General features: G+C 38.8%; 1 protein-coding gene across 12 annotated transcripts in view; it reads left to right on the forward strand.

Moving 5' to 3' along the window:
• Positions 1-14492, forward strand: part of CEP170 (centrosomal protein 170) — a 137966-nt gene that overhangs the window by 50494 nt on the left and 72980 nt on the right. For all 12 annotated transcript variants that reach the window (XR_012380518.1, XM_025877569.2, XM_025877575.2 and 9 more), the window contains exon 3: positions 4646-4735. Coding sequence is in view for 10 of the 12 variants with exons in the window: in XM_025877569.2 (XP_025733354.1) it covers positions 4646-4735 (90 nt within the window). In the remaining 2 variants the exon portion in view is untranslated. The remainder of the gene's footprint in view (positions 1-4645; positions 4736-14492) is intronic.

A 14492-nucleotide genomic window follows, 5' to 3' on the forward strand; every position in this document is an offset into this window, starting at 1 on the left:
TAAAGGGCTTTTCGTTGAACGGGGAAGGTAATGGTCCAAAAGCCATGATAATAAACCATATGAATTCATTCTGTATCTCTGAACTCAACAGAATGTCAGATTTAAGAGGATGGCATCCACTTTAAAGGAATGCAGTGGAAATAGTGTTCTCAGGGGGAAAGCCAGATTTCAGTTAAAGGAAGGAAGTAGGAGGTAACCATCTGTGAGAGCTTGAGAATGAAGAGGAGTTTTGGGTAAGGTGGATTCTCAAGAGTGCAATGCAAAGCCTTAGGAAGAGTCTTTCTAGAAAATAAAAATCACGAGGAAGGAGGCACACTCTTCTGGGTGTTTTCTGAAAGAAGACAGTGACTAGAGAGTCTTACATGTTTTTTTAATTGAGATATAATTGACTTACAACATTATATTAATTTCAGGTGGACAACAATGATTGACTATTTGTATATATTGAGAAGTGATCACCATAATAAGTGTAGTTAATATCTGTTCCCATACAAAGCCGCAGAAAATTTTTTTTTCTTGTGATGAGGAAGGACTTTAGGAGTTTTGCATTCTTACTGGAGGCTTAAAGTGACAAGAATAAGAGAACTGGTAAAAAATGACAATCTTCATAGTTTACACCTGATCAGCTAAGGTTTTCCCGTTAGAACCAGAAACTTGATGAAGTTAGCAGTCTTTGTCAGGGTGTAAATTATATGTTTGAGAAATTATTAGATTTGCATTGAAATGTCCAAATGGATTGTGAAAATTAAGTTGTAATACACCTTCTCCTGGCTAGTTTAATCTAGAGAAAATGTGAATTTGATTATCTGGAAATGAAAATGGATTAATCAATGCTTATATGGTTAGATATAAGTAACGAATCTTCCTTATTCCTTCAGTTTTTCTTGACCACTCTCTAGATGTAGTATGCTCTATAATCTTGGTTTTCTGCTGAATTTCTTTGATGGGTGCTGAAACAGCCTGCTACCTTGAAAACAGCAGATAAGTAAAGACAGGAATTTTTACTTGCTTTCTTTCATTGGCTGTTAAAGAGTTACTCAAATGGGAAATGACTTGTTCTGTGAGTTTTAAACTGATGATAGCTCTTGCCCTGAGTTCATAAGCCTGATCTTCTCAAAAAGTTATTTCCCTCTTTATTTCACAACAAACAGGGGCGCCCGGGTAGCTTAATTAGTTAACCCTGAGATCAAGCCGCACTTTGGGCTCCATGCTGAGCCTGGAGTCTGATTGAAGATTCTCTCTGTCCCTTGCCCTGCTCACGCATGTGCATGCACTCTCTGTCTCAAATAAATAAATCTTCAACAAACAAGATGCTTTTTCTGACCCCAGGTAACACCTTCACTCCACTCCCCAGTCCCCAGAGTTGGAATGGCGTCTCAGCTCAGTGGACTCTGTCGTTTTCTGCTGTCTTGGGTTTTCTGTACATTCCATGGGAGGTGTTCTTGTACTTAGCTACCCCCATACACAATTTGAAGGCAAGGTGTATATCAGGTTCAGGATTTTCCCGGTTCTAGCAAGTTGTTAACTAAGTTAGGTGGCCTCCTAATTGTTTCCTCCTTAAACCATTTTTTTCTCATCTCTGGTGCGTGTTGACCATTCCCTCAAAAGTTGCGGTTCCCTGGCTCCAGAAGCAGCTGCTTGGCTTATTTTCCAAAGCTAACAGTAACTCCCTTTCCTGTGAGATTTTTCTTCTCTCAGCTCTCACTTAGATTTTTCCCCTTGGATTTCAGTTCTCCATTCTAAGGACTTGAGCTCTTTCTCTGTTTCCTTTGTCACAGAGAGATTATTTATGGTGATTCTTTCAAGTTCGTTAGCCTGCATACACCTGCAGTCTCACCTGTTTTTTAATTGAGATATAATTGACTTACAACATTATATTAATTTCAGGTGGACAACAATGATTGACTATTTGTATATATTGAGAAGTGATCACCATAATAAGTGTAGTTAATATCTGTTCCCATACAAAGCCGCAGAAAATTTTTTTTTCTTGTGATGAGGAAGGACTTTAGGAGTTTTGCATTCTTACTGGAGGCTTAAAGTGACAAGAATAAGAGAACTGGTAAAAAATGACAATCTTCATAGTTTACACCTGATCAGCTAAGGTTTTCCCGTTAGAACCAGAAACTTGATGCAGACATTTTTATCCCATGGACTAATTCAACTTGATAAATCCACAATAAGGGGGAATTATTTTCCTAATGGAGCTACATGTGTTTTTTGTCACCGGAATAAGTGAATTTCGTACTTCATTAGTTTAAACAGAGCAATAATTTAAAACACGACAGCATGAAGTTTAAGTGACTTTTAGATTGAATGCAGATGTTTGTAGTGGTTACCGTTGTAATTGGTTTCTCAAGTGAACCTTAGAAAAGTGGCACTAATCCTACAACACAGAAAGGTGCTCTTAAGTCTGTCCTAGGGAAATTGAGGTTTCAGAGAAAACCAAACCAAAAAGCAACTTTTAAGACTTTGAAGAAGAACAAAAGCATATGTATGATGAATGTGTAGGTTTTGTTGGAAGATTATTTGAAGTCATACTGTTTCTTCCTAATGTTAGAAAGACCAAAACTTTTTCAATATGGAATTGAAGCTAACTGAGGAAGGAACTTTTCATTTCAGTGATATTTATTTGGAAAGAATAATTTCAACTAAGATTTACATCTGTATTTTTGTTCACTAGTTGCTGACCTTCTCGTTTTTTCAGTGGGGCTAGGAGTCATGCCATGTTCACTGATGGCTGTAGCTGAAAGTATCAGAGGTTAACATTTCCTCTAGCGTCCTTGTTTTCATCTCTCCAGTGGTTTTTGAGTTTCCTTAGAGACCCTTTATTAAATAAGCTGAATTTAGCAGTTTTTCCCATTGTAATCTCCCCTGTGGGTGTGTGGTAAGATTGGGAGGGAGAGGAGGCATTCTGTAATGCTTTGATTAGTTCTCAGTCTTTTTGTAGGGTCATGACCTTCACAAGTGCATCTCAGCTCTTTTTTTGTCCCCCTCTTTAGATGAGCCAGGAAGGCTAGAGGACTCTGGAGTTTGGTATTTCCATTCTTGCATGTCAGCTAGGCTCTGGTAAAACCCACATCGGTAGAGTGCTGGTAAAAGAGTCTTCCTTGAGGATAGGCCATTGGTGACAGCAGAATGCTCTGGGTCTCTTTCAGAATGGTTACTTTTCACCCTCAGGCTAAGGGGACACAAGAAGACTTTCTCCAGTCTTCACCCTGACATCCTTGTGGGGTTTCTGGAGGTAAAACTCAAAAACTCATCAAAGAGTGGTGTTCCCCAAGGCTGTGCCCCTAGGAGCTTTTATCTTGCAAGCTAGTTGGCATTCATGTTTCAGTTACTCACCTTACCCTTGTGTTTTCCTGCCTTGCTGGCTGCAGCCATGGTTTCTGTTTTCAGGAAGCTATGATTCTCTGTATTCACCTCTCTCTCCAGTTTTTCAGGGTGTCAGTTGACCTTATGACCTCAATTCTCTGATAAAACAAAGGCTAGTTTTGATTTTCCACTTGTGTGTCTTTTTTCTTGTTGTAAGGATGGGACTGATGACTTGCAAGCTCTTTACATGTTGGATTGGAAACTGGAAGTCACACCTCTTCCCATTTGGGATACTTTCTTTGCTTTTCATTTACCCAGGTTCCTGAAGTAGCCCCTCAGTGTTACTGAGTTCAGATTCAGTGTGGTTCTCAGACTGTTTCTTCTTGTCACTATACGGATATTTTTTTTTTCAATAAAAGTTTCTACAGGCTTTTATATAGTTCATCTCTGAGGTGCTTTTACCTACAGACAACTCCCTAAGCTCCGGAGCAGCGTGCATACATGTGTGTGTGCTGTGTACTTTAAGAGAGACTGAAAAATGATTTTCAGTAATCACTTTGCTATCTTAATTCCTTTTTTTGACTTTCTCTTTCCCTCTTAGAGCTCCCCTGTGAATTCTAGTTTTAAAACCCATGTTTTGTTTGTTTGTTTTTAAAGATTTTATTTATTTGGCAGAGAGAGATACAGCAAGAGAGGGAACACAAGCAGTGGGAGTAGGAGGAGAAGCAGGCTTCCCTGCTGAGCAGGGAGCCCGATGTGGGACTCGATCCCAGGACCCTGGCATCATGACCTGAGCCGAAGGCAGATGCTTAATGATTGAGCCACCCAGACGCCCCTAAAACCCATGTGTTAAGTGAGGATAATTTTGTTCAAGAATGTATCACATCGTGTTCCTTTTCTCTAAATCTTTGGACTCCTTATATAATTTACACTGTAATTTTCAATAAAGAAAATCCTATAGGATAGTTTTTTTTTTACAATAGGATACATAAAACATTACGAATTATAATTCACATGACTTCCATGTAACAGTTTCACATTATAAAAATAATTGTCATTTGGTGTATTCAACAAAGTCACCTGATTTAAATTCTTTCAAAAGTAGAATGTGTGAATTTAGTAGAAAAGAATGTCTTCAAATTTTGGCTGCTTTCTTCTTTGGGGAGTGATGCCAAATTTGTGTTGCATAGTAACAGTTTAAATCTCATTTAATCCACTTTGATATTTCTCTACTGTCCTATTAATATAAAGTATCTAGCCAAAAATCTTTGTGTTTGTTATTTATCCTAGTATTTTCTTGTATTTCCTAACTCAGAAAAATTCCTTTCAGTCTCGTAGTGTGGATAAGCAACATGCTGTAATCAATTATGATGCCTCTACGGATGAACATTTGGTGAAAGATTTGGGCAGCCTAAATGGGGTAAGTTAAGATTTTATTTTTTGTTTTACTTGAGTATTTTTTTTAATATTATAAGAAGACAAATCAGGTGACATTTCCTGTTTGTGTTCTGTTCCTTTTTGTTAGTTTGCATCTTACTCTTAAAGGCTTACCTAGGTACATAGCACTTTGGGGACCATATAGAAGAATATGAAACTAACCCATGTTCTCAAGAAACTGTATAGGCAGTAAATACAGAAATTCAGAAGGTTGTTGGTTGTTTTTATCCATAATGGTTGAAAAAGACTTCTTTAAAGAGGTGAGATGAAAGTTGACCTCACTGGATGGCTTGAAAGGTGCATTGAGATACTTTGTTTTTCTGTTAGTTTTTTTCCAAGACTTTGTCTGTTTCTCATGGCAAGCAGAATTAAGTCTTCAGGTTTGAACTGAAATGGCTCAAATTTGGCATCACCCACTTTTCCAGATTCCTGCTCCATTACAGTTTCCTTTGCCATACCACCAAAATTGTAGTTCTCCTGCTATCTCCTTCTCAAAATAATTTGTTAGATTCTCTTCAGCCTAGTAGTTCTCTCTTCTGCCTGGTCATTTACACAAGTTGTACTCAAACCCAAATTCCACTGCTTCCTAAAGGAGAGGCATTTAGGAATATTAACTTGCTGATGTTATTAACCTGTTGAACAAATTTAAAGCAGAAAGGGAGGTGGACTGGGTAGAAACCGTTTTAACATGAGACAGGTAAGTACGCTATTTTGAGTCCCAGCTGCAGAATTACTTTCTTGCTTCTCCACACCTGTAAACCTTTGTTTTACTCTGTTTTGGGATGTTTTATCAGCCTTGTATTACATCTACTTTTACTTACTTGTCACTGTGCTGGATCATGAGCTCCAGAACGGTTCATGAGCCTTTGCTCAGAGCTCTGCATGGTGCATGAACACGATAAATCTTTTTTGAATGGAATTTAATTTTATTTTCTATATGTAGGAATTTATAGAGAAAAATTTTAATCTACTTGCGTATGTGGACTATTTTAACTAAAATGTTACATTCTGGTTTTAAGCCTAGAAATTTTCGTCTCCACCGCAGTGCATTCGTAGGTGTCTTTATGTTATTATCTTGGAAAATAATAAGTAAGAATTACATCACAGTGTTTTATTCTTTTAAAAGACTGTGATCAAGTATAAAAATTATTTGGCGTAGGTTATAAAAAAGATCAGGTGAAATACTAACTTAAAAGTTTCCCTGGGTTGACCTTTCTCTTAATTTGATTATACTCAATAGTTCTGTGAAAGATAGTAACTCCTGGAGAGCAGCATTTGCATTTTGAACTCGAAGTCAGGACCTGGATTTGAATTTTAGTCGTAATTTACCAGTGGTAAATCCGGGGAAAATCACATACTCTCTCTGCAATTTAGTTTCCTTGTACATCTTCCTTTTAGTTCCCAGAGTTGTGGGAAAATGTAATGAGTTTGTGAGTCTGAAGACTCTGAAAAGTTCAGTTACCTTGCTTTTAGCTTTAAAATAATGAAATGATAGTCCCTGCTCTGTAGTGTTGTTCCGGGGATGGCATGTGACAGTACATGTACGCGTGTACCCAGTGTGGAGCTGGAGAGCCTCACACGAATGACGGCTAGCTTTGCTGTTACCCACATGACGGCCTGGGACATATGCCGGAACAAAACTGTGGACTCCCACCTGTCATGCACTTTATCCTGGAGTAGACTATTACTCACAGCCTGTTTACTCTTAAAATTCTTATAATTCTAGAAATTTGAGCATCAGGTTAAAAGTAGTAATTTTAGAAGTAAGGGGACACAATGTGGTGATTATGAGCCCACACTGAATTCCTACCAGTGATGTAACTGTAGACAGGGCATTTAATTTTTCTGTTCCTCAATATTTTTAAATGTTCACAGCAAAACAGTACTCCTCTCAGGTTGTTGTGAAGCTCTAATGAGTTCGTAATTGTAAATGATTAGAACAGCATCTCGTTAGCCTTCAGTAAGTGGTAGTTATGGTGGCTGTGGTGTTAATGGGAAGAATAGCAGTTAAAACAAGTTTAGCACCCTCTCGCCTACATACCTGAATCCACTGCTATATATTTTTAAAAGCACTTACCAGCTAAACCCAACTTATAAATAACTCTAGCTCTGATCACTTTTACTCCCTTTCATCCTACCCTTAAGTACACTCCCAAGGGACCTAGATCTACACTTGGTGTTACTGTTACCAGGAATGAGATTGCTCTGCCTGAGGAAGCTGGAACGGGTTTTGTAGTTGATGTTATCGTGGCCCATTTCCCTGCAAGCCCCTTGAAGCTTCTCTTTCTATGAAAACCCTTGTTTGCCTTCACTTCTTCCTGCCTCCTTCCTCCACTGGAGCACTTGCCCCTCGAGATCCACTGTGGCCTGTGCCGTACCACTCCCATCCCATTCCGTGTCTGGCTTCTGTCACTAGGCTGTCCCTCAGCTCGCTGTGTCTAGCTTCTGCTGTATCCCCTTTTCACACTGGCGTTTCCGTTAGCTTCAGACCAGGGTGGCATAGAGTGGAGAAGCTGTAGGGAAAAAGAGGTGACTTTTCTCACAGGCAATGTGATTGAGGGGGTTGCACCCCTGGCCAGTCACTCTGTTCAGATTTCCCAGAGCATTAATATAATACAGAGTGGTTATATGGTTTTATACAGTATAATTATGCAATTTAGTTGTATGTAAATTAAAGAGATGTTTATCTAGTTTGTTTTGCTTCTGTAAGTTAGTTGTTTGGAAGAGGGAGTTTGAATAGCTGGCCTGGCTTGGGCACCCAGGCTTCGTTGAGATGGAGAGAACATGGGATTTGTAGTTGAGAGAGACCTGAATTTGAATCCCAGGTATTCTACTTCTGAACTCTGAGATCTTGTTTGTTACTTCATTATCCATGCCTCGTTGTCCTTACCTGTTCTACCTGCAAGGCAGAGGTGTGATCAAATGATGTTGACATAAGAAACAAAACCTGCTTTCCCATGTTTAACTTATTAAAATGTTTCATAATTGATTTATTTAAATGAATTTTTTTTGTTTTTTTGGGGTTTTTTTTGCCTGTTGCTCTTTGAAATTTTCTCTCTTCCTTATATAATCTTAGCCTTTCAGGAGATTTTTTCTCTTCAGATGTTTTCACTTGCATTTTTGTGTGCTGAAACTTTGTGTCTGGCTCATATTTCCTAAGCCTTTTTAGATCTCAGGGAATATTTCTGCCATAAATGCCAGCATGTTAAAATTATGTTTCTTGATTTTTGCAAGTACCTTCCTAATATATATGTATATATATCAAACACACAGTAGGTGCTTCATTAAGAGATTTGAGCAGTCTTAAGCTTTACATGGATCTAATTGGTCATCTTAGGCCTTTTGAGTAAAAATAGTATTTTTGGTTAAGACATTTTTAAGTAAAATTGGCTTAGAGCTATGGTGGCAGTCCTCTGACACAGTGGACATAATTGCTTGTCTTCTGCATACCAGACATCAGTGAATTAATGTTTCCTTTTATTCTTCTCTTTGCTTTTCCATCATTTTCCTCAGCTCTTCTGTTTTGTGATTATACTTAGAAGATTTAGGTAAACTCAAGGTGTAACTTTTAAAACACTCTAAAATATTCATTTTGGAAATGAATATGAAATTAGTTTATAAATGCCTGAAGCCTTTGAATTTTATTTGTATTAACATTTCAGCCTTTCTGTGAGGGACGTTGGAAGCTTATGTTTTAGGATTACTCATAAATCATACTAAGATGTGATCCCAAGTTTTAGCAGTATCTCACTGTCTCCTTATATCTGCACTTGGAATTACGATCATAACTTCTTCTGACTTTTTTCTGTAGACTTAAAACTGATACTCCATGACATATTACACAGTGCTGGTTATGCATAGGAATTTGAGTATATGACCACAATAACATAATTTCCTTATATATTTTACAATACGTCATTCAAGACCCTTCTAAAATTCCTCACCATGGAGGAAGCTTTCCCAAATAGGGTATCATGGCTGTCTCAAATCCAATAAAATAGAAGATTGAAAAAATGGAATTCAAAAGGAAAAAAAAGCTTTTAAAGTTTCAGCTAATCAGAGGAAAACTTGGATATTTATATAGTATCTTCATTCTGGGCAATTAATATGACAGTGTTCTGTGAATCTAGCAAATTCCAAGTCTTTAACTTCTAATGTGCCAGGAAAAGTAATCACCATTTACCATCTGTGTCTTGTCGAATCTGTAAGTCTTTTTACAAATAATTTGCAGAAGTAAGGATAAAAGGACAATGAAAAACAATTGCAATTTTAATAAAAAATTAATTCTGACAAACTCAAATTTTTATTTCATATTTTCCTGGTTTTGAAAGGCACATAATATTCAAAATGGGTATTGTTCATCAGTTGTCCAGGGATACCTGGGATATATATCCATTTTATAAGTGTTGGTTTCAGATTTCAAGTCTATTTCTAGCTACACTAGCTTATTATTTCTAGTTCTTCTTGCATTGTATTATCAGAATGCGTTATTTTAAAGACTTTGACAGCTTAAAATTTTATTAAGATAGCTATCTTCCATAATTTGAAAACTTTTCTTAGTTTTAGATCTATTAACGGAAGATTAGTAATTTTATTTCTTTATACATCATCTTTCTTTCTAGTTAGCTTTGTATAGATACCTGCCTTGGGCATTTGTCTACTTAGAAACTAAATCAAGTAAGTGTTGGAAAATAAACATCAAAAAATGAAAGAATGCGGGGGGCGGAGCAAGATGGCAGAGGAGTAGGAGACCTGGATTTCATCTGGTCTCAGGAATTCAGCTGGATAGGGATCAAACCATTCTGAACACCTACGAACTCAACAGGAGATCGAAGAAAAGAATAGCAACAACTCTCTGAACAGAAGAGCGACCACTTACTGGAAGGTAGGACGTGAATCTGAGGCAATATTCGGGAGGATAGACGGCGGGGGAGAGGGCCTCCGTCCGCGGCTTCTGGCAAGTGATAGAGCCGCGGAGCACAAAATTGGAACTTTTAGAAGTCGGCTCTGCTGAGGGACATCGCTCCAGTGGCTAAACTGGGGGCGAAACCCTCTCGCGACAGTGTGATCTCAGGACCCCTGGGGTCACAGCAAGACCGGGGGTGCCTGAGTGCGGCAGAGCTCCCAGGTATCGGAGCGGGGGAGCCGGCTGCAGAGATGGAGCCGAGGCGCGGGCGCTCAGCTCGGGGTTGCCGTAAACTGTGATCCAGGGCACAGTTGGGCCAATGCTCCTCCAGCAGGGACCCAGCAAGCGGCAGAGCCAGGGAGACTCCCCTTCCTCCCCCAGGTGGAGCGGTGTGGGAGGGCACTGCAGGGATCTGCTGGGTTTGGAGACTCCACACGGGGACCATGCCACAGATAGAAACCCTTGGTCACAGGCCGGGTGAGCACGGAGTGCGGCCAGAGACCAGGGAGACGGGAGTGATTGACTACTTTTCTCTGGGGGCGCACTAAGGACCGGAGCCCTGAGTTCTCGGCTCCTCCGGGCGGAGATTGGGAGGCCATTTTCACTCTCGTCGTCCCAAAGCTGTGCGGAGAGCTTGCAGGGAACAAGAGCAAACCCGAGCAGATTGCTTAGCCCGGACTGGCAAGGGCGGGGCAATTCCGCCTCCGCAAAGACATTTGGGAACCTCGCCCAGGTTCCTCCCTCAGACCCTCCCCCAGAAGATCAGCGCGAACAGCCAGCCAAGACCAAGTTTACCGATCAATGAGAAGGGCAGAACTCCAGCGCTAGGGGAATACTGCACATGGTATTCATGGCTTTCTTACCATGATTCATTAGTCTTTCAAAGTTAATTTTTTTTTACCTGTTTTGTTTTTTTGAATTTTTCTTTTTCCCTTTTTGAACCAACATCTTATCAATCCCTTTTTTAAAAAACATTTTTATTTTTCATTTTTAGAGTCATATTCTATCCCTTCATAGTAGTCACCCCTATTTTTGGCATATATATATAAGTTGTTCTCTCTTTAAAACTTTGAGATACAGTTTCTTCTAACAGATCACATATACCCTAAATCACTAGTATATGGCTTTGTTCTAGTCTCCTGCCTGATCACATTCTCTCTATTTTTTTTTTTAAATCTTCTTTCTTTTTTCAAACAACTTCTTATGGTATCAGTTCCTTTTATAAAATCTTTTATAATTTTCATCTCTACAGTCATATTCCATCCCTTCATTGTATCAACCCTTATTTTGTACATATATAAGTCTGTCTTTCTTTAAAATTTTAGGAAGCACTTTCTTCTAACAGACCAAAATACACCAAAAATCTAGTGTGTGGCACTGATCTATGCACTAACCTGACCATATTTGATCATATTCTGTTTTTTTTTTTGTTCTGTTTTGTTTTTATCTTTTTTTTTCTCCTTTTTTCTTTCTTTCCTTTTCTTTTCTCCTGGTTTCAGGTCTTTTCTGATTTGTTTAGAGTATATTTGCTGGGGACGTTGTTAACCTGTTAGCATTTTGTTCTCTCATTCCTCTGTTCTCCTCTGGACAAAATGACAAGATGAAAAAAATCACCTCAACAAAAAGAACAAGAGGTACTACCGTTTGCCAGGGAACTACTCAATACAGACGTTAGTGTGATGTCGGACCTAGAGTTCAGAATCATGACTTTAAAGATACTAGCTGGGCTTGAAAAAAGCATGGAAGTTATGCAAACCCTTCCTGGAGAAATAAAAGAACTAAAATCTAACCAAGTCGAAATCAAAAAGGCTATTAATGAGGTGCAATCAAAAATGGGGGCACTAACTGCTAGGATAAATGAGGCAGAAGAGAGAATTAGTGATACAGAAGACCAAATGATGAAAAATATGGAAGCTGAGAAAAAGAGAGATAAACAACTACTGGATCAAAACAGCAGAATTCAAGAGATAAGCGCTAAGATAAGACAAAAAAAACATTAGAATAATTGCGATCCCAGAAGAAGAAAAAAGAGAGAGGGGCAGAAGGTATATTGGAGCAAATTATAACAGAGAACTTCCCTAATGTGGGGAAGGAAACAGGCATCAAAATCCAGGAGGCACAGAGAACCCCTCTCAAAATCAATAAAAATAGGTCAACACCCTGACATCTAATAGTAAAACTTACGAGGCTCAGAGACAAAGAGAAAATCTTGAAAGCAGCTCAGGAGAAGAGATATGTAACCTACAATGGTGGAAACCTTAGATTGGCAACAGACCTATCCACAGAGACCTGGCAGGCCAGAAAGGACTGGCATGCTATCTTCAGAGCACTAAACGAGAAAAGTATGCAGCCAAGAATACTATATCCAGCTAGGCTGTCATTGAAAACAGAAGGAAAGATAAAAAGCTTCCAGGACAAACAAAAACTAAAGGAATTTGCAAACACAAAACCAGCCCTCCAAGAAATATTGAAAGGGGTCCTCTAAGCAAAGAGAGAGCCTGCAGCATAGACAAGAAAGGAACAGACAATATACAGTCACAATCACCTTACAGGCAATACAATGGCACTGAATTGATACCTTTCAATAGTTACCCTGAATGTAAATGGGCTAAATGCCCCAATCAAAAGACCCAGGCTATCATATTGGATAAAAAAACAAGACCCATCGATATGCCGTCTGCAAGAGACTCATTTTAGACCCAAAGACACCCCCAGATTGAAAGTGAGGGGGTGGAAAACCATTTACCATGCTAATGGACACCAAAAGAAAGCTGGGGTGGCAATCCTTATATCAGACAAATTAGATTTTAAAACACAGACTGTAGTAAGAGATGAAGGACACTATATCCTACTTAAAGGGTCTATCCAACAAGAAGATCTAGCAGTTGTAAATATCTGTGCCCCTAACATGGGAGCAGCCAATGATATAAGGCAATTAATAACAAAAGCAAAGAAACACATTGACAACAATACAATAACAGTGGGGGACTTTAACACCCCCTGACTGAAATGGACAGATCATCTAAGCAAAAGATCAACAAAGAAATAAACACTTTAAATGACATACTGGACCAAATGGACTTCACAGACATACTGAGAACATTCCATCCCAAAGCAACGGAATACACATTCTTCTCTAGTGCCCATAGAACATTCTCCAGAATAGATCACATCCTAGGTCACAAATCAGGTCTCAACTGGTACAAAAAGATTGGGATTATTCCCTGCATATTTTCAGACCACAATGCTTTGAAACTAGAACTCAATCACAAGAGGAAAGTCGGAAAGAACTCAAATGCATGGAGGCTAAAGAGCATCCTACTAAAGAATGAATGGGTCAATGAGGAAATTAAAGAAGAATTTAAAAAATTCATGGAAACCAATGAAAATGAAAACACAATTGTTCAAAATCTTTGGGATACAGCAAAGGCAGTCCTGAGAGGAAAGTATATAGCAATACAGGCCTTTCTCAAGAAACAAGAAAGGCCTCAAATATACAACCTAACCCTACACCTGAAGGAGCTGGAGAAAATCATCAAATAAAGCCTAAACCCAGCAGGAGAAGAGAAATAATAAAGATCAGAGCAGAAATCAATGAAATAGAAACCAAAAGAACAGTAGAACAGATGAACGAAACTAGGAGCTGGATTTTTGAAAGAATTAACACGATTGATAAACCCCTGGCCAGACTTATCAAAAAGAAAAGAGAAATGACCCAACCATCAAATCATGAATGAAAGAGGAGAGATCAGAACCAACACCAAAGGCATACGAACAATTATAAGAACATATTATGAGCAAGTGTATGCCAGCAAATTAGATAACCTGGAAGAAATGGATACATTCCTAGACATGTATCAAGTACCAAAATTGAACCAGGAAGAAATAGAAAACCTGAACAGACCTATAACCACTAAGGAAATTGAAGCAGCCTTTAAAAATCTCCCAACAAATAAAAGCCCAGGGCCAGATGGCTTCCCAGGAGAATTCTACCAAGCATTTAAAGAAGAATTAATACCTATTCTCCTGAAACTGTTCCAGAAAATAGAAATGGAAGGAAAACTTCCAAACTCATTTTATGAGGCCACCATTACCTTGATCCCAAAACCAGACAAAGACCCCATCAAAAAGGAGAATTACAGACCAATATCCTTGATGAACATGGATGCAAAAATTCTCACCAAAATACTAGACAGTAGGATCCAACAGTACATTAAAAGGATTATTCACCATGACCAAGTGGGATTTATCCCTGGGCTGCAAGGCTGGTTCAACTTCCACAAATCAATCAACGTGATACAATACATTAACAAAAGAAAGAACAAGAATCATAGGATCCTCTCAATAGATGCAGAAAAAGCATTTCACAAAGTCCAGCATCCTTTCTTGATCAAAACTCTTCAGAGTATAGGGATAGAGGGTACATACCTCAATATCATAAAAGCCATCTATGAAAAACCTACAGCGAATATCATTCTCAATGGGGAAAAGCTGAAAGGTTTCCCCCTAAGGTCAGAAACATGGCAGGGATGTCCACTATCACCACTGCTATTCAACATAGTATTAGAAGTCCTAGCCACAGCAATCAGACAACAAAAAGAAATCAAAGGCATCCAAATCGGCAAAGAGGAAGTCAAACTCTCACTGTTTGCAGATGATATGATACTTTATGTGGAAAACCCAAAAGACTCCACCCCAAAACTGCTAGAACTCATACAGGAATTCAGTAAAGTAGCAGGCTATAAAATCAATGCACAGAAATCAGTGGCATTCCTATACACCAACAACAAGACAGAAGAGAGACTAATTAAGGAGTCGATCCCATTTACAATTA

Source organism: Callorhinus ursinus, unplaced genomic scaffold (genome assembly GCF_003265705.2).
Source record: "Callorhinus ursinus isolate GAN/ISIS: 27379988/994484 unplaced genomic scaffold, GSC_fseal_2.0 scaffold13, whole genome shotgun sequence".
Lineage (NCBI taxonomy): Eukaryota > Metazoa > Chordata > Mammalia > Carnivora > Otariidae > Callorhinus > Callorhinus ursinus.